General features: G+C 44.7%; 1 protein-coding gene across 6 annotated transcripts in view; it reads left to right on the top strand.

The window, feature by feature from the left end:
- Positions 1 to 5,395: 5,395 nt before the first annotated feature.
- Positions 5,396 to 20,698, top strand: part of LOC109909683 (pleckstrin homology-like domain family B member 2) — a 47,545-nt gene continuing 32,242 nt past the window's right edge. For 3 of the 6 annotated variants that reach the window (XM_031796486.1, XM_020508686.2, XM_031796484.1), the window contains exons 1-3: positions 5,396 to 5,709; positions 20,140 to 20,196; positions 20,464 to 20,584. In XM_031796486.1, the coding sequence (XP_031652346.1) occupies positions 5,677 to 5,709; positions 20,140 to 20,196; positions 20,464 to 20,584 (211 nt within the window). In that variant the 5' untranslated portion in view covers positions 5,396 to 5,676. The remainder of the gene's footprint in view (positions 5,710 to 20,139; positions 20,197 to 20,463; positions 20,585 to 20,698) is intronic. The other 3 variants (XM_031796487.1, XM_031796488.1, XM_031796490.1) reach the window with 2 other exon arrangements.

The raw sequence follows: 20,698 nt of genomic DNA, 5'->3' as shown, positions 1-20,698 counted from the left end.
AGGGGGGAGCCGGTACAGAGTCAATGTGCAGGGGCACCGGTTAGTTGAGGTAGTATGTAAGTATGTAAGTAGAGTTAATTAAAGTGACTATGCATAGATGACAACAGAAAGTGGCAGTGGTGTGGGGGGGGGGGGGGGGGGGGGGGGGGCAATGCAAATAGTCTGGGTAGCTATTTGACTAGATGTTCCTTCCCTTTTTCTCAACTGGTGTGTGTGTGTGTGTGTGTCAGGCCAAACCACATTGTTGGCGCTCTTGCTCTCAGTATCACACATGCACATGCACATGCACACACACACACACACACACACACACACACACGGTAACACACAAAGGGACACTAATTGTAGAGTCATTACACATACCACAGAGGCTTGTGGGAGTGGAGCGTCTCAAATGGACGAAGAAAGACAGACGCGTTCTTCTGTTATTTGTTTGTTCTGGTTTCTCTCTCTCTCTTCCTCTCTCTCTCTCTCTCTCCCCCTCTCTCTCTCTCTCTCTCTCTCCCTCTCTCTCTCTCTCTCTCTCTCCCTCTCTCTCTCTCTCTCTCTCTCTCTTCCTCTCTCTCTCTGGTCCCGATGATCCCAGTCAGTTCCCCAGGTCTCCAGGGAGAGTCAGGGTTTCTCGACCCCAAAGGGACCCTCGCTTCAGTGGGTACAAGAGCATTCTGACGTAGGGCCATGGTAGTAGGTTATGGATGTCAGGGCAGGCGATGATAATCACATCCCGATCAGGGGACTCCGGGCCTCTCTCTGTGTGTCAGTATTTATTTAACTCATTATGAGAGGTGTCAAATGTAATGGCCTAGTATGATGCTGTGACTGTGTGTAGAGAAGAGATAATGGAGGGAGGGAGAGATATTGAGATGGAACTGGTTAAATGCAGCTTGGAATCACACCAAACCACACAGAACCTACCCAAACCACTCTGGATTGTACACACTCTAACCCTCTGGAGCAGTATGCAGTTGTCCCAGACACTGATCTGTGGTTAGTTTAACTGTTTCCCCTCTAATAGATCAAGTTAGGAGTTAGGAGAGGATAAGCTGATTCTAGATCTTTGCCTAAGGGTAACTACTGCAGACCTCTCTCATTGGGCTTCTCTCTGACTGACAGTTTGTTACAGACTTCACTCAACAATCTTTAGCCGAAATGTGTTTCCTAACCTAAACACTGAGATTTGTCTGAATAACGTGTTTTTCTGGAATTACAAGGCAAAGAACCCCTGATTCCGAGCGGCATCCCTGTCATAACAGCTATGTTGTGGAGTGCCCACCCTCCCTGCCCCTCCACGGAATCACTTGGGAATTGTGAAATTCACTGTAGAATGCTGTCCAACATTCCATGGCCATCTCTCTGCCGCCAGGGTCTGTGTTTCCCTACGATGATGTCATTGTGAAAGTTCAATTCCTCCAGATGGGAGGAGGCCCCTATGGAGAACTCAAACACTGGCCAATCATTGCTATACCTACCAAAGAATGGACAATAATTATTAAGCAACATATTTTATAGAGCTATTAGTTTTTTTACTTTACGCAGCAGTTATCTAAAAGCCACCTGGACTACAGGAACTCAATTGTATGTTTATCGTTCAATGACAAGTAGGATGACTTGGTAGTTAAGGCTGGACAACTAGGTTATGCAAAGTCTGTTGATTTCTGGTAGAGTATACCTAAATCAGGGCTGGCTCTAGGCATATGCGGTCGCTTAGGGCCCCTGGTTGATATATATATATATATATATATGTATGTGGACACGCCTTCAAATCAGTGGATTTGTTGCTGACAGGTGTATAAAATCGAGCACACAGACATTAAATCTCCATAGACAAGCACTGGCAGTAGAATGGCCTTACTGAAGAGCTCAGTGACTTTCAATGTGGCACCGTCATAGGATGCCACCTTTCCAACAAGTCAGTTTGTCAAATTTATGCCCTGCTAGAGCTGCCCTGGTAAACTGTAAGTGTGCTATTGTGAAGTGGAAATGTCTAAGAGCAACAACGGCTCAGCCGCGAAGTGATAGGCAACATAAGCTCACAGAACAGGACCGCTGAGTGCTGAAGCGCGTAGCGCATAAAAATTGTCTGTCCTCGGTTGCAACACTCACTACCGAGTTCCAAACTGCCTCTGGAAGCAACGTCAACACAATAACTGTTTGTCGGGGTGCTTCATGAAATGGGTTTCCATGGCCGAGCAGCCGCACACAAGCCTAAGATCACCATGCGCAAAGCCAGCTGTCGGCTGGAGTGGTGTAAAGCTCGCCACCATTGGACTCTGGAGCAGCATTCTCTGGAGGGAGGAATCACGCTTCACCATCTGGCAGTCCACGGACAAATCTGGGTTTGGCGGATGCCAGGGGAATGTTACCTGCCCCACTGCATAGTGACAACTGTAACGTTTGGTGGAGGAGGAATAATGGTCTGGGGCTGTTTTTCATGGTCCGGTCTAGGCCCCTTAGTTCCAGTGAAGGGAAATCTTAACGCTACACCATACAATGACATTCTAGACGATTCTGTGCTTCTAACTTTGTGGCAACATTTTCTGCAAGGCTCTTTCCTGTTTTAGCATAACAATGCCCCTGTGAACAAAGCGAGGTCCATACAGAAATAGGATGTCGAGATCGGTGTGGAAAAACTTGACTGGCCTGCACAGAGCCCTCACCTCAACCCATCAAACACCTTTGGGATGAATTGGAACGCTGACTGCGAGCCAGGCCTAATAGCCCAACATCCGTGCCCAACCTCACTACTGCTCTTGTGGCTGAATGGAAGCAAGTCCCCGCAGCAATGTTCCAACATCTAGTGGAAATCCTTCTCAGAAGAGTGGAGGCTGTTATAGCAGCAAAGTGGGAACCAACTCCATATTAATGACCATGATTTTGGAATGAGATGTTCGACGATCAGGTGTCCACATACTTTAGTTATGTACAGTATAAACACATACACTGAGTATACAAAACATTAAGAACACCTTGCTCTTTCAATGACAGACTGACTAGGGGAATCCAGGTGAAAGATATGATCCCTTATTGATGTCACTTGTTAAATCCACTTAAATCAGTGTAGATGAAGAGGAGGAGACAGGTTAAAAATATATTTTTAGGCCTTGAGACATGGATTGTGTATGTGTGCCATTCAGAGGGTGAATGGGCAAGACAAAACATGTAAGTGCCTTTGAACAGGGTATGGTAGTAGGTGCCAGGCGCACCGGTTTGTGTCAAGAACAGCAACGTTGCTGGGCTTTTCACGCTCAACAGTTTCCCATGTGTATCAAAAATGGTCCACCACCAAAAGGACATCTAGCCAACTTGACACAACTGTGGGAAGCATTGGAGTCAACTCAATATTAGGAAGGTGTTCCTAATGTTTGGTATACTCATGTTAATAACAGAGTTGGGGAACAGAGTTGGGGTCTCAACTTACTGTTAAGAGTTAGAATAGTAGAATTACACAAGGTCCAATTTCGACAATTGGTTGTGCATCAGGAATGTTTATCTTATGTCAGTCACTGACGCTCACTCGATTAGCATATGTCAGCTAACATTTTATAGGTTGGTAAGTTAGTCTAGCCAGCTATCTAAACTTGTAGTAATCAAGGGGAGCCCCCATTCATTTCGTTAGTTGTTCTCACTCAGATATCATATTAACATGGCAATAAGTCATGCCAGAATGTGTAGAATTGCAGGAAATAACCTGTAGAACTGGACCTTTTTCATGGCAAAAATGTTTGAATTGCATGAATTTAGCTATAAAATTGCAATATCTTCTCTGCGCCCCATGGCAAAATGTGTTGAATTGCAGGAAATTAACTCTAAAAGGCTTCTTGACCTACATGGAGAATCACTTCACATTGAGAATATTTTGTAGGAGTAGGATACATGGTGACCTGTGACATTGCCAAAATAAAACCATTTGTCCATTACAAACAAGATGGGACCTTTCATTCAATGAACTTTAAATGTATTGGGTGATTGGTTACAAATGTACATTCATGCCATTGGGCGGGACAGTTCGATTTTCCTGTTTATGCTGAGTCCTCTCTGTCAGATAGCCCCCTCTGATCCTGGGTAGCCTCTCCTGCCACACAGAGAGGAAGAGGTGAAGCAAGAGGTTTTACCCCGCCCAAAATCAGTCCATGAAAATAAGCAGACGAAGTGAGGAGTTTTTGTATGGAGATCAATGAGAGTGTCAAATCTGGTTTAAAAAAAAATGGAATTGCTCATTTGATACATTAGGCTATTTGATTGAATAGACGTTTCGTAAGGGTTATGTTGCTGCAAATGCACTGATATAATTGGATGCACGTGGCATTTCAGCAACTTTGGAGAAGAAAAAAAACGTTATATCAGAGTTGTGCCTGTTGTCATAGAAATAGATAGAGGACTCATCATGGATAGCCTATAGCCCATTTTAGCATGGACATTGCCATCGAGGGCTTGCACCATTTTAAAGTAGTCAACTGGGTGTGGATTCCTATGAGTTCTGTCAATGCAGAAGAAGAAAATGTACTACTTTAAAATGGAGATAGCCTCAATGGCTCTGTCCCATGCTGTCACATAACTATAATGGCACAGATACAAAGATGAGTTCTCTATCCCTATGGCATGTTGGTCACACTCGTATCTGCCCACTCATATGCTAGAATTGTCCCAACTGATCTCTCCTCCTCCCGCCTGCCTTCCATCTCTGAGAACATGTATTTCCATTGTTAGAGCGGTCACTCAAATATCTTGTCAATATAATAGACAATCTTTGCGCCACACCACCGCGAGCCACCTGGGAAGCTGCACGCGCGTGCGTAAATTGAGCGGGTCTTGTACAGACTATTGACAAAAAAACACCTGAGATTCGCGTGCTGGCGGCGTACTCCAGTGCCTAGCAGGGCAAATTCCGTTTCGCACCTGCGGACGGCAGGTATGCGATGAAACGATTAGCCTTTACCACCGCTCTCTTGAGGCTTCCGTTACATAGAAGATGGATTTTTTTTATGGGAATGAAAATTATTTAGCTGTATAGGCTAAGGGATTTCAACGTTCTAACCATAGCTCTAACTGAGTTAGGATACATTAGGAACTATATTGTCATTATATTTTATTTCCCCCTGAAATAGGCTAGTCACCATGCAATGAAATACATAACTGAAGTAATTAGGTTTGCTAAACGTTCTTGCAGTCAGGGCAGCTCTAAGGGAATTGATTTAAATTAATTAAAGCTACATGCGTAAAGGGGACTTTGTCTCAATCCGAAGAGGAGGTCACAATTTAGATATCTTTCTCAGAGGAGGAGATGAGGAGTTGGAAGAGGTCAAGCAGAGGTGTCTGTTAACACCTACCCATTATGACTGTAAATTTGAGCACGCGCACACACACGCGCGCCCCCTGTCCAGTCCCTGTTCTTCCCAGGTCCCGTTCCAGCTGTTGTGCATTCCTGTGCGCTACACGGCCAGCCTCTCAGTGTGTATGTGTATGTATGTATATTTTGTTTGTGGGTGAGGACGGCGCATCAAGTCTCTCCTGAAGAACCGCGAGTGCCGTTGAACTTCTCGGTCCAGCGGTGGAATGCGCCGGTGATGAGTCCTGGACAAGGTTTCAGAGGAAAGTGACAGCAGCAGAACCGCTTGGATTTTTTATTAAAGAGAAAGTTTGGGGACTTTTGTGTTTGTGTTGGAATCTTCTCTCGTCATGACCGAGCTTCTCAGCACCGTTTCAACAACGGTAACCTTGATATTCTATTCGTTTTACGTTTATTTCGTTGTATTATTTACACGTGACAAGGTCTATATGTTATTTATAGCCTACCTTGTTTTCATAACATGTTATTCTGTTATATTAGCCTAAATGTTTTGTTTAACCGGTAGGCTAGTCCTATACTACCGGTTCCGTTGTTCTTTTAGAGGTTAATTTCCTGAGTGAGCCATTTAGTAGCACAATGACAGATTATAGCTCAGTAATCCGTATTTAATTGCAGATTTTGTTATTTTTGAACACACAAAGAACACGGTTGTTGATTTTATATTGCTGTGCACCCTGCATGCCAATATTGGCTATGGCTTTGAATACAAGTCTTGCGCAGGCAAGCCTGTGCCTGACGCATGAATGTTGTGTACAGTATACAGAATATGATCACGTGAATTATCCAAGATCTGTATACTGTATGGTACACCACGCCCTCTCGGTTCCCAGGTATTCTGATAGTGTTGGTGACATGTGCAGAAGATAAAGCTCCCTCTCTCAACAGGTAACTGGGTCAGTCTATATGGGAAGGTGGAGTTTAATGTAACATGAACCTTGTACACAACATACAGCATTACTATATAACCCCAGTGTGTATCAGACCATACCCCCTGACCCTATAACCTTTGACCCAGCCTTATCTTTTCAAGCCAGAGTGAATGTAGAATTTGACCTGAGCTTCACGAGCTACACACCCTAGCCATGTTCTCATAGTAGCATGAAGGTGAGACGGACAGACAGGCCAGTGGCACATTGTCCGTGTGATGAGACGATCAATCACAACCGTGGAAGGAAGGAAGAGAAACCTAATTTAGCGGTTTGTCTCTACACAGACTGTGGAGAAAGTGTTGCAATGTTTCCTGAAATAGTTAGTATTTCCATATTTTTCTCAGATTGAAGGTAAAGACGGGGTTCTTCTAGTTTGAGACAAACATTTGTTTACTTGGTGGTGCAGAAGATAGTGTTAGGTGGGTCTAAGCAGTGTACCGTTTAGGAACCACAGGCATAGCCAAGTGGGGAGATACTATTGTAGAGTGATATCTCACTCTAGTCTGTTTCTACTTAGAACCAGAGGGGAGTTTCAGAGTCTGGTCAGATATGAGGGAATAGATCCTCGTGAGAAATAGATACAGACTACCTCTTACTACCCTATTTTTCATCCAAACAACCACCATCCCTTTTCATGCTTTATACATTTTCTTGCTTTCTCTCTGTTTGAGGGACTGTCGTTTTTTTTCTCTCCCCTGATGACTCTCCCTTTTGTGCTCCTCTTCTCCCCTCTCCCTAATCTCCACCCTGCAATCTCGCTCCATTCCTCCTCACATTTCCCTCTCCTTCTTTCATCTCCCACTCTTTCCCTCCTCTAATGTCTGGTCTATCCCAGAGTGACTTGGCATCTAAACCGTATAGGTCAGCTGACTCAGAACTAATTTAGTATCTGTCTGATATCCATCCTTCTACAAGTCAAAGCACTAGCTGATCCACCGCATATAGTATATACTGTAGGTAATCTTGGGTTTCCTAATGCATACCTTCATATTAAATATCAGATTAGCTTCAGTGACTTTCAGCTGTACCAATATTAGTCATCCTGTCATATGTTGATTTGGATTCATTATTAATTTTTGATTTGCTTAAGGGTGATGGCTGCATTATCACAATGAAAACAAGAGCTTCCTGGTCTACATGTATGTGTTTGAGGAGGGGTTCAGGCTAGGATTTATTAAGCAACTCTTCAGCTCTGCTCCTACACTTATTAAAACACACACACACACACACACACACACACACACACACACACACACACACACACACACACACACACACACACACACACACACACACACACACACACACACACACACACACACACACACACACACAGGTTAGAAAGGCCATGCGGAGGATGAATCCAGAGACAGAGGGGGGTTTCTTTCTAAAGGTCACTCTCGCCCAAGTGTGTGTGTGTGTGACTCTCTAAAGTGTGTGTAGGTTTCTCTCTCCAGAGTTGCGAGACAGTTTTCTCCTCTCCAGGGTACTTAACGGATCAATTTAAGCCATTGATTAGCCAGAGTGATTAGAGTGAGACAGGGAGGGAGGGAAGGAAGGAAGGGTGGCCACACTCAACCCTCATGTATAAGTGTTTCTGTGTGTGTGTGTGTGTGTGTGTGTGTCACCCAGAGGGGACTAGGCAGAAGCAGGGACACAATAAGAGCTTTGTCAGCGTAAGGAGACCTCACATGGAATGTTGGGAGGGACCGGCCAGAGAAAGAAAGACAGAAGAGAGAGTGGAAGAGAGAGATATTAAATTAGTGAGCTTGCGTACAGTTTCCTCTTTTTTTACACCCCCACCCCTAAGGCCCACACCACAGACCGTAAGGGAGTGAATGTTATTTATAATAAGGGTTACATGGAGAAAATTGGACCTCTCTGAAAAGAAAATGGATGGCCCTCCCTTCAGCAAAATATATTTGACCTAAACCCTCACTGAACACACAACAAAAAACAAGTGACCCTCCCCTGTACCCCAAATGATCATTAAAACATGAGGTGGACAGGAGAGCACATGTCTACCCTTTACCCCCACTTATTGGACAGACCAGAGCCTTAGATATGCAGTTTTATAAACTATGCTTTGTCCTGAAAGCATTACATGTCAACGCAGGAATTTTGGTCATGCACAGGGCTGCGGGCCAGAAGGTTGTGGGTTCACAGACCACCGTGGACAAGAGTAGGAATGGAAAGATCTCCTTTATAGTAAAAGCAAAAGCATTGCATGAATCTATCATCGTATTTGCAGGTCATAAAAAAAGTCATTTTATAACCATTTCATGAAATTCTACGTAATTTTACATATTATCAAAATATGTTTTAATACCACACAAATTACCAAAATTACAGGCTAAGAATAGACAGAGAGATAGGCCTATGTGTTCCTTTTATCATATTTCTTCAATGTCAAATCAGTGTGTCTTGTTTGCAACTAAACTGTCCCTGTTTGCAAATAATTAAATCTGAGACGTCATTAGGAATCTGAGCATTGTACTTTCAAAACTTAGGCCTACCTTTCCACTCCACACAGAGTAGGCCTACCTTTCCACCCCACACAGAGTAGGCCTACCTTTCCACCCCACAGAGTAGGCCTACCTTTCCACCCCACACAGAGTAGGCCTACCTTTCCACCCCACACAGAGTAGGCCTACCTTTCCACCCCACACAGAGTAGGCCTTACCTTTCCACCCCACACAGAGTAGGCCTACTGACGCATAAAAACTGCTGGCTACTCTTCTTCCGTGGCTTAACCCAACGAGAGAAGGTCACTTCTATTGCACAGAAAGTGAATAGCTTAATCAATTGATAGTGACAGAATTTGATTACTTCCCAAGTAAGTGCATTTTTGGTCTCCTTGGTAATAGAAGGTTGTAGCTCAGCCTCTGAATGTCAAAGAAACAGCTGTTTCTAGCATAAAGCATCACAGACCAAAGCGCTGTTATAGATCACTATATAATCGGATCCATTTTATTTTCCTAAAAAATCTTAAGCTAACATGGGGTAAGCCTGTGCCTTTTCTATAATAAAAAGTAGGCCTCTTATACCCCCTCAATTTGAGTCTTGGTTTTAACTTAGCAGCTCTTCACTGACATCGAGAAGGCTATTTAAAGAGTACATGGAAGGTTGAGGAAATGACCTAAATATCTATGGATATAGCAGCCTATTTAGTCTGTCAAACAGGTAGGCCTACTTCTTATTTCTTAAATAGGAAGCAATAGGCTCCAACACAAAGCCCTCGTTAGTAAATTCAAATGAAAACGGTTTAAATGAATTATGCTGCTAACTCAAATGTGCCTATTTTCAGTACCATGTCCATTGCCGATTAATTGTGCCGCAGCTGCTGCTTGAAGTTTCAGCTCCACAATGTCATGTTCTCAAATCTGGCTTATTGTGAAGTGAATAATTCTGCTAAATAAGCCTACATCATGGGAAAGAAACATTCTTTTTTAATCAAATTAATTATAGTAGTAGCAAGCTGTCAAAGTTGACCTCTAGTCCTCCTTCACATCTTCGTGCTCTCCTTCTCAAACTGAACAAAGCATATCCTATAGGTTAGTCCAAGCGCAAGATAGTGCATTTTTTTAGGCCTAATCAACAACCAAAATCGGAAGAAGCCTTTGACTCTCCTCCTGAATTGCCACTGTAGGCCTACAAAGCACAGCCATTGGTTAGGCAGCACACAAACAAGTTTCTGATCAGCAAGAGCAGAGCAGCTCTACTGCCATTTTGACCTTAAGCAGTAGACTTCTGTTATGAAAACGCATTAATCTCTGGGTTAGAACTCCTTTAGGAGCGACATGGACCGGGATCCGATCCCCATCACCAGAGCCTATAGACTTATAGGAATGTGACACACATGCATGGACGGACGCACACACACACACACACACACACACACACACACACACACACACACACACACAAACAACCCAAGAATGTGGCTGCTGAGGGTAGTTCAGAATTCTGTATCCCGGGGCGACACACCTGAGTGCTCCGCTAAAGCTTAACGAGGCCAAACACCTGCCCTGACTTGCCTGCTCACCTGGGTGCGTGTTGTTTTGGGATGGGGGCTGTGTAGAAGTGGGAGGCGTGAAGATGGATAAGGGTGATCGTAAAGCAGCTCCTGTCATTATGAAGAGCACTTCTACTTCAACTGCTGTTGACCTCCATCTACATCTGCTCATCTCAAACACACATACATACCCCATTTATCAGTTGTCGATTATCCGTTGTGTGTGTGTAAGAGTGTGTGTGAGTGATTGCTGGGAATACACCTGCATGAAGGTAACACCCATTTCTCTGAAGCGTAGAGTAGGATGTGTGTGTGAACATGATTGTGTTTGAGTGTTTGTGTGTGTTCTCTCGTGATGTGACGTCGGGAAGCAAATGTGATAAAGACAAGAGCTGATTTGAGACGTTGGCTGTGTGTGTGTGTGCGTGTGTGCGTGCGTGTGTGTGTGTGTGTGTGCGTGTGTGGGCATGTGTGTGAGAGAGAATGTGTCTGTAGAGGGGCAATGGTGCTTTTGCACCATAAAGGAAGTGAGCTCAGACAGGAAGAGAGTTCTGAATTAGAGGAAGTGCTCTGGAGCGGCTGGTGATTTGTGTTTCCTCTGCAGAGGAAAGGAGGAGAGGAGGAGAGGGATGATAATAAAGGAATGAAGAGGAGGAGAGGAGAAGGGAGGACCATGGAGAGGAGAAAAGAGTAGAGGAACATGGAGGAGGGGAGAGGAGATGAGAGGAGAGAATAGAAGAAAGAGGAGTAAAGAAGATGAGAGGAGAAACAAAGGAGGGGACAGAGGACGGCTGAGAAGAGACAAATGAAAGGAGAGAAAGAAGATGGAGGGGAATGATAGGATAAGGAGCAGGAGCTGGAGGACGAGAGAGAGGGGGAGAAAGGAAGGAAGGAGGGGTGATTGAAGGGAAGGAGGTGCGGTTGATGGGGTTTTAACAAGGCTCTAATCATCTCAGCTGTGTTGTTTCACTCGTCTGTGTGTGTGTGTGTGCATGTGGTAGGGGTAAACATACTTCGATCACTCGCCAACCCACCCAGAACCTCAACAAACATAGACACACCTCCCCATCATATCATTCTGGTGCTCTTACTGTTTGTATACATATCTATATGAATATTTTCTCTGTGTTTAATCCCTCCCCTTGCTGCTATTGGCCTTCGCTTTAATTCTTACACAGAGCTCTGAAATAAACCCCACTCCAATCAAAAGTTGACAATTCACAATCTCTGTCCCATCTCATTCCATGGCCTTTAGGGTGGAAGTGCCATTACCACTGCCAAAAACTAAGGTTGTGGTCTTCTGTGGTGAACTTGGTCCCTCAGGGCGGTTTGACCAGAGACAACCACTCATGGTCACAGTCATGGTTGTAGAGTGCCACTGTGGTGTGCGTGCGTGTTTGTGTGTGTATGTGTGTCCCCCAATGTGGGCATGGGCATGCCAAACACTCACATACACTCGTGGGAAAACGGCATGGAACATTCCAACCCATTCCTCCCACTGGAGTGTGTGTGTGAGTGTGTGTGTGTCCTTCCAGCCTGTGCCCTGCTGAAGTGATTTTTCCCTTCTGGAACACTTTCACACAGACATTCTCTCACATGTGGCAGCTGTGCTTGGAGAGAGGTTTCTGTGAGTGTGTGTGTGTGTGTGTGTGTGTGTGTCTGTGAGGGATGAGTGGGGTAACATCTCACAGCAAGAACGGGCAAATCTGGTGCAGTCCATGAGGAGGAGATGCACTTCAGTACTTAATGCAGCTGGTGGCCACACCAGACACTGACTGTTACTTTTGATTTTGAACCCCCCCTTTTTTCAGGGACACGTTATTCCATTTCTGTTAGTCACATGTCTGTGGACCTTGTACAGTTTATGTCTCAGTTGTTGACTCTTGTTATGTTCATACAAATATTTGTTAATATATGTTAAGTTTGCTGAAAATAAACGCAGTTGACAGTGAGAGGACGTTTCTTTTTTTGCTGAGTTTATATACACACAGTACAAGTCAAAAGTTTGGACAAATCTACTCATTCAAGGATTTTCTTTATTTTTACTATTTTCTACATTGCAGAATAATAGTGAAGACATGAAAACTATGAAATTACAGACATGGAACCATGTAGTAACCAAATAAGTGTTCAACAAATCAAAATATATTTTCGATTTTCGATTCCTCAAAGTAGGCACCCTTTGCCTTGATGACAGCTTTGCACACATTTATCAGGTTTCAGGTATGACCCAGATGCAGACAGTGTCGAAGAAACAAAAGCTTATTGCTAGTACGGGGCAGGCGAACGACAGTTCAAAGGCAGGCAGAGGTCAGTAATCCAGAGAGGGTGCAAAAGGTCCAGAACGGCAGGCAGTCTCAAGGTCAGGGCAGGCAGAACGGTCAAAACTGGGAAGGACTAGAAAACAGGAGCAAGAACAGACAGGAGCAGGGAAAGAAACTCTTGTAGGTTTCACGAAACAAAACGAACTGGCAACAGACAAACAGAGAACACAGGTGTTAATACACAGAGGATAATGGGGGAGATGGGCGACACCTGGAGGGGGGTGCCAACAATCTTGAAGGAGTTTCCACATATGCTGAGCACTTGTTGGCTGCTTTTCCTTCACTCTGCGGTCCAACTCATCCCAAACCATTTCAATTGGGTTGAGGTTGGGTGACTGTGGAGGCCAGGTCATCTGATGCAGCACTCCATCACTCTCCTTCTTTGTCAAAAAGCCTTTACACAGCCTGGAGGTGTATTGTGTCATTTTCCTGTTGAAAAACAAATGATAGTCCCACTAAGCGCAAACCATATGGTATGGCGTATTGCTGCAGAATGCTGGGGTAGCCATGCTGGTTAAAACTTCATTGGGATACAGGGACGTTTTTTCACATCCGGATGAAAAGCATGCCCAAAGTAAACTGCCTGTTTCTCAGGCCCAGAAGCGGAGTGGATTATTGACTGAAGCGCGCCAGCTAAACTGAGTTTTTCTAGATATAAAGAAGGACATTATCGAACAAAAGGACCATTTGTGATATAACTGGGACCTTTGTGAGTGCCAACAGAAGAAGATCATCAAAGGTAAAGCATTTTTTTATATCGCTATTTTGGACTTTCTGGTTGAAATATGTTTTTCATGTGTTGGTATGTGGGGCGCTGTCCTCAGATAATCGCATGGTTTGCTTTCGCCGTGAAGCCTTTTTGAAATGTGACATGGCGGCTGGATTAACAACAAGTTAAGCTTTATTTTGATGTATTGCACTTGTGATTTTATGAAAGTTAAATATTTATATGATCAATTTCACTGGATGTTGTCGCGGTGTCCCGCTAGCGGCACGCCTATCCCAATGAACGTTTTAAGTGTGCTGAGATCACCTACTCTGCGTCTCACAAAAACACAGCGGTTGGAACCAAAAATCTTAAATTTGGACTCATCAGACCAAAGGACAGATTTCCACAGGTCTAATGTCCATTGCTCGTGTTTCTTGGCCCAAGCAAGTCTCTTCTTCTTATTGGTGTCCTTTAGTAGTGGTTTCTTTGCAGCAATTTGACCATGAAGGCTTGATTCACGCAGTCTCCTCTGAACAGTTGAAATGTGTCTGTTACATGTGAAACATGTATCTACATGCGAAGCATTTATTTGGCTGCAATTTCTGAGACTGGTAACTCTAATGAATTTATCCTCTGCGGCAGAGGTATCTCTGGGTCTTCCTTTCCTATGGCGGTCCTCATGAGAGCCAGTTTCATCAGAACGCTTGATGGTTTTTGCGACTGCACTTGAAGAAACTTTCTAAGTTCTTGATAATGTTCCGGATTGACTGACCTTCAGATCAAATCAAAGTTTATTTGTCACTTGCGCCGAATACAACAGGTGAAATACACCTTACAGTGAAATGCTTACTTACAGGCTCTAACCAATAGTGCAAAAAAAGTATTAGGTGAACAATAGGTAAGTAAAGAGATAAAACAACAGTAAAAAAACAGTGAAAACATTAGCGAGGCTATATACAGTAGCGAGGATACATACAGACACCGGTTAGTCAGGCTGATTGAGGTAGTATGTACATGTAGATATGGTTAAAGTGACTATGCGTATATGATGAACAGAGAGTAGCAGTAGCATAAAGAGGGGTTGGTGGGTGGCGGGACACAATGCAGACAGCCCGGTTAGCCAATGTGCGGGAGCACTGGTTGGTCGGGCCAATTGAGGTAGTATGTACATATGTACATGAATGTATAGTTAAAGTGACTGTGCATATATGATAAACAGAGAGTAGCAGCAGCGTAAAAGAGGGGTTGGGGGGGGGGAACACAATGCAAATAGTCCGGGTAGCCATATGATTATCAGTTAAAACTGTTGAGAAGCCTTTTTGTCCTAGACTTGGCACTCCTGTACCGCTTGCCATGCGGTAGTAGAGAGAAGAGTCTATGACTGGGGTGGCTGGGGTCTTTGACAATTTTTAGGGTCTTCCTCTGACACCGCCTGGTGTAGAGGTCCTGGATGGCAGCTTAGCCCCAGTGACCGGGCCGTACGCACTACCCTCTGTAGTTGTGGTCGGAGGCCGAGCAATTGCCGTACCAGGCAGTGATGCAACCAGGATGCTCTCGATGTTGCAGCTGTAGAACCTTTTGAGGATCTCAGGACCCATGCCAAATCTTTTTAGTTTCCTGAGGGGGAACAGTTTTTGTCGTGCCCTCTTCATGACTGTCTTGGTGTGTTTGAACCATTCTAGTTTGTTGTTGATGTGGACACCAAGGAACTTGAAGCTCTCAACCTGCTCCACTACAGCCCCGTCGATGAGAATGGGGGCGTGCTCAGGCCTACTACTTTCATGTAGTCCACAATCATCTCCTTAGTCTTGGTTACGTTGATGGATAGGTTGTTATTCTGGCACCACCCGGCCAGGTCTCTGACCTCCTCCCTATAGGCTGTCTTGTCGTTGTCGGTGATGAGGCCTACCACTGTTGTGTCATCTGCAAACTTAATGATGGTGTTGGAGTCATGCCTGGCCATGCAGTCGTGGGGGAACAGGGAGATCAGGAGAGGCCTGAGCACGCACCACTGGGGGGCTCCAGTGTTGAGGATCAGTGTGGCAGATGTGTTGCTACCTACCCTCACCACCTGGGGGCGGCCCGTCAGGAAGTCCACGATCCAGTTGCAGAGGGAGGTGTTTAGTCCCAGGATCCTTAGCTTAGTGATGAGCTTTCAAATCAAATCAAATCAAATCAAATTTTATTTGTCACATACACATGGTTAGCAGATGTTAATGCGAGTGTAGCGAAATGCTTGTGCTTCTAGTTCCGACAATGCAGTAATAACCAACAAGTAATCTAGCTAACAATTCCAAAACTACTACCTTATAGACACAAGTGTAAGGGGATAAAGAATATGTACATAAAGATATATGAGTGAGTGATGGTACAGAGCGGCATAGGCAAGATACAGTAGATGGTATTGAGTGCAGTATATACATATGAGATGAGTATGTAAACAAAGTGGCATAGTTAAAGTGGCTAGTGATACATGTATTACATAAAGATGCAGTAGATGATATAGAGTACAGTATATACATATACATATGAGATGAATAATGTAGGGTATGTAAACATTATATTAGGTAGCATTGTTTAAAGTGGCATATTTCATATTTCATTCATATCATATATCATTTCCCATCAATTCTCATTATTAAAGTGGCTGGAGTTGAGTCAGTGTGTTGGCAGCAGCCACTCAATGTTAGTGGTGGCTGTTTAACAGTCTGATGGCCTTGAGATAGAAGCTGTTTTTCAGTCTCTCGGTCCCAGCTTTGATGCACCTGTACTGACCTCGCCTTCTGGATGATAGCGGGGTGAACAGGCAGTGGCTCGGGTGGTTGTTGTCCTTGATGATCTTTATGGCCTTCCTGTGACATCGAGTGGTGTAGGTGTCCTGGAGGGCAGGTAGTTTGCCCCCGGTGATGCGTTGTGCAGACCTCACTACCCTCTGGAGAGCCTTACGGTTGTGGGCGGAGCAGTTGCCGTACCAGGCGGTGATACAGCCCGACAGGATGCTCTCGATTGTGCATCTGTAGAAGTTTGTGAGTGCTTTTGGTGACAAGCCGAATTTCTTCAGCCTCCTGAGGTTGAAGAGGCGCTGCTGCGCCTTCTTCACGATGCTGTCTGTGTGGGTGGACCAATTCAGTTTGTCTGTGATGTGTACGCCGAGGAACTTAAAACTTACTACCCTCTCCACTACTGTTCCATCAATGTGGATAGGGGGGTGTTCCCTCTGCTGTTTCCTGAAGTCCACAATCATCTCCTTAGTTTTGTTGACGTTGAGGTTATGACGTGAGGTTATTTTCCTGACACCACACTCAGAGGGCCCTCACCTCCTCCCTGTAGGCCGTCTCGTCGTTGTTGGTAATCAAGCCTACCACTGCTGTGTCGTCCGCAAACTTGATGATTGAGTTGGAGGCGTGCGTGGCCACGCAGCCGTGGGTGAACAGGGAGTACAGGAGAGGGCTCAGAACGCACCCTTGTGGGGCCCCAGTGTTGAGGATCAGTGGGGTGGAAATGTTGTTGCCTACCCTCACCACCTGGGGGCGGCCCGTCAGGAAGTCCAGTACCCAGTTGCACAGGGCGGGGTCGAGACCCAGGGTCTCGAGCTTGATGACGAGCTTGGAGGGCACTATGGTGTTAAATGCCGAGCTGTAGTCGATGAACAGCATTCTCACATAGGTATTCCTCTTGTCCAGATGGGTTAGGGCAGTGTGCAGGTGTGGTTGAGATTGCATCGTCTCTGGACCTATTTGGGCGGTAAGCAAATTGGAGTGGGTCTAGGGTGTCAGGTAGGGTGGAGGTGATATGGTCCTTGACTAGTCTCTCAAAGCACTTCATGATGACGGAAGTGAGTGCTACGGGGCGGTAGTCGTTACCTTAGCTTTCTTGGGAACAGGAACAATGGTGGCCCTCTTGAAGCATGTGGGAACAGCAGACTGGGATAGGGATTGATTGAATATGTCCGTAAACACACCAGCCAGCTGGTCTGCGCATGCTCTGGGCCTGCAGCCTTGTGAGGGTTGACACGGTTAAATGTTTTCCTCACGTCGGCTGCAGTGAAGGAGAGTCCGCATGTTTTAGTTGCGGGCCATGTCAGTGGCACTGTATTGACATCAAAGCGGGCAAAAAAGTTATTTAGTCTGCCTGGGAGCAAGACATCCTGGTCCGTGACTGGGCTGGTTTTCTTTTTGTAATCCGTGATTGACTGTAGACCCTGCCACATACCTCTTGTGTCTGAGCCGTTGAATTGAGATTCTACTTTGTCTCTATACTGATGCTTAGCTTGTTTGATTGCCTTGCGGAGGGAATAGTTACACTGTTTGTATTCGGTCATGTTTCCAGTCACCTTGCCCTGATTAAAAGCAGTGGTTCGGGCTTTCAGTTTCACGCGAATGCTGCCATCAATCCACGGTTTCTGGTTTGGGAATGTTTTAATCGTTGCTATGGGAACGACATCTTCAACGCACGTTCTAATGAACTCGCTCACCGAATCAGGTATTCGTCAATGTTGTTGTCTGACGCAATACGAAACATATCCCAGTCCACGTGATGGAAGCAGTCTTGGAGTGTGGAATCAGATTGGTCGGACCAGCGTTGAACAGACCTCAGTGCGGGAGCTTCTTGTTTTAGTTGATCCCTGTAGGCAGGGATCAACAAAATGGAGTCGTGGTCAGCTTTTCCGAAAGGAGGGCGGGGCAGGGCCTTATATGCGTTGCTATCGGAATCGGTGCAGCCAGCTGGTTTCTCCACGCATCGCGCAGACAGAAACAAACATCTTTCTGGTAAGAAGAGGGGCGGGGGCGTATGGTTAACGTGACGTGGTGTGATCATAACAACATACAGGTACTCAAGTCCTTCTGTTCACCTGATTTAGAATTCCTCACAATCAAATGTCGACCGCATTATCTACCAAGGGAATTCTCTTCAATTATAATCACAGCCGTATATATTCCCCCCCAAGCAGACACATCGATGGCTCTGAACGAACTTTATTTGACTCTTTGCAAACTGGAATCCATTTATCCGGAGGCTGCATTCATTGTAGCTGGGGATTTTAACAAGGCTATTCTGAAAACAAGACTCCCTAAATTTTATCAGCATATCGATTGCGCAACCAGGGCCTGGAAAAACCTTGGATCACTGCTATTCTAACTTCCGCGACAAAATTCTAGATCACCTACCTGTACTCCACACAGAGAGAAGCGCACAAAGCTCTCCCTCGCCCTCCATTTGGTAAATCTGACCACAACTCTATCGTCCTGATTCTTACTTACAAGCAAAAATTTAAGCAGGAAGCACCAGTGACTCGGTCTATAAAAAAGTGGTCAGATGCTAAACTACAGGACAGTTTTGCTATTACAGACTGGAACATGTTCTGGGAACATCAGTCCCTGGCTTTATCAATACATTTTTTAATTTAACTAGGCAAGTCAGTTAAGAACAAATTCTTATTTTCAACGATGGCCAAGGAACAGTGGGTTAACTGCCTTGTTCAGGTGTAGATCGACAGATTTGTACCTTGTCAGCTGGGGGATTTGAACTTGAAACCTTAGAATAGCAGTGATCCAAGGTTTTTCCAGCCCTGGTTGCGCAATCGACGGACGCCACTGCGTCCAAACCTCCAGCAAATGCAAAAGTGCAAACGAGCAAACAGTCACAGTAATATTGTATAAACACAATAACATACCTCGTGAAATAAAACACAAAATAAACGCATACCAGTAAAGCGTGTCAACATAGACACGTAACACAAAACAATCTCACACAAAGACATGAGGGGGAACAGAGGAATAAATACATGTAGTGTGATTGGGGAATGAAAACCAGGTGTGCAGGGAACAAGATAAAACAAATGGATAAATGAAAAATGGAGCGGCGATGGCTAGAAAGCCGGTGACTTCGACCGCCGAACGCCGCCCGAACAAGGAGAGGGGCTGACATCGGCGGAAGTCGTGACAGGTCGAACTGATTTAAGTTTCCCTGCGTTAAAGTCTCCGGCCACTAGAAGCGCCACCTCTGGGTGAGTGGTTTCCTGTTTGCTTATTTCCTTATACAGCTGACTGGATGCGGTCTTAGTGCCAGCATCTGTCTGTGGTGGTAAATAAACAGCCATGTCTTAAGGTAATGATGGACTGTCATTTCTCTTTGCTTATTTGAGCTGTTCTTGCCATAATATGGACCAAATAGGGCTATCTTCTGTATACCACCCCTACCTTGTCACAATACAACTGATTGTCTCAAACGCAATAAGAATGAAAGAAATTCCACAAATGAACTTTTAACAAGGAACACCTGTTAATTTAAATGCATTCTAGGTGACTCCCTCATGAAGCTGTTTGAGAGAATGCCAAGATTGTGCAAAGCTGTCATCAAGACAAAGGGTGACTAATTTGAAGATTCTCAAATATGAAATATATTTTTTAATTTGTTTTATACTTTTTTGGTTACTACATGATTCCATATGTGTTATTTCATAGTTTTGATGTTTTCACTATGTCGTAAAAACTCCTTTATAAATTTGTCTGTCCTAGTTAAAAACAAGTTATCATCCAATAGGCTTTGATTACATTTCCAATATCCTCGGCCCATATGGAAATTCTATAAGAGTAATATAATTGCCAATTATTTGATGGTCTGACCGCGTTCTGTCCCCTATCAACACTTTTCTTTGTGCCTGCATGTGTTTATGTTCCTGTGTTTGTTCTAAATATGCAATCAGCCGGCTGTGGCCATCCCCGCTTCTCACACGGGTTCCCGAGTTTTACAGCTGTTGGGGTGTGTGTGTGTGTGTGACCGAGTCTAACCTCACTCTCCTTTCTCTCCTGTAGGACCCAGAGACACTCTGTCAGTCAGAGTCAGACCAGATGAGTCCAGACGAGCCACAGGTGACAATAGATATCTCACTCAGCTCCATCACAATGTACTGGTAGTAGAATAGGTGCTAGAGTAAGATCTTTATAGTTTGGACCAGCAGCACTATGGAAAGCTGCTTTCAGTTTATTTTCAAAATAAGTTGTTAGAGTTTACATGCTCAATGTTTCCTTACTTTAAAAATGGGTTGTTCATGAAAAGAAAGAACACAAGCATACTTTTAAGATGTAATATTAATAACTATTTGACTGTATATGAAATGTGTGGATGTTTCTTCCCAGTCTCCCTTGGACCTGATAGACACAGGGAAATGCCTGAAGGTCCAAACAGCCACACCACATCTGGTCAGCCTGGGTAGTGGGAGACTGAGTGTGGCTATCACCCTACTGCCCCTTAAAGAAGGTAACACACACATACTTGATTGGGCCATACATGCCATGTCTCTTTTATCTGTTTCCCTAGAACCCCCTGTAACCATGGTGACTGCTACTGGGGAGAGGGGGTGTGAGGGAGAGA

The sequence above is a fragment of the Oncorhynchus kisutch genome, linkage group LG18 (assembly GCF_002021735.2).
Source record: "Oncorhynchus kisutch isolate 150728-3 linkage group LG18, Okis_V2, whole genome shotgun sequence".
In the NCBI taxonomy this organism is placed as follows: Eukaryota; Metazoa; Chordata; class Actinopteri; order Salmoniformes; family Salmonidae; genus Oncorhynchus; species Oncorhynchus kisutch.
Note: the sequence above shows the minus strand (reverse complement) of the source record. Positions and strands in the feature narration are given on the sequence as shown.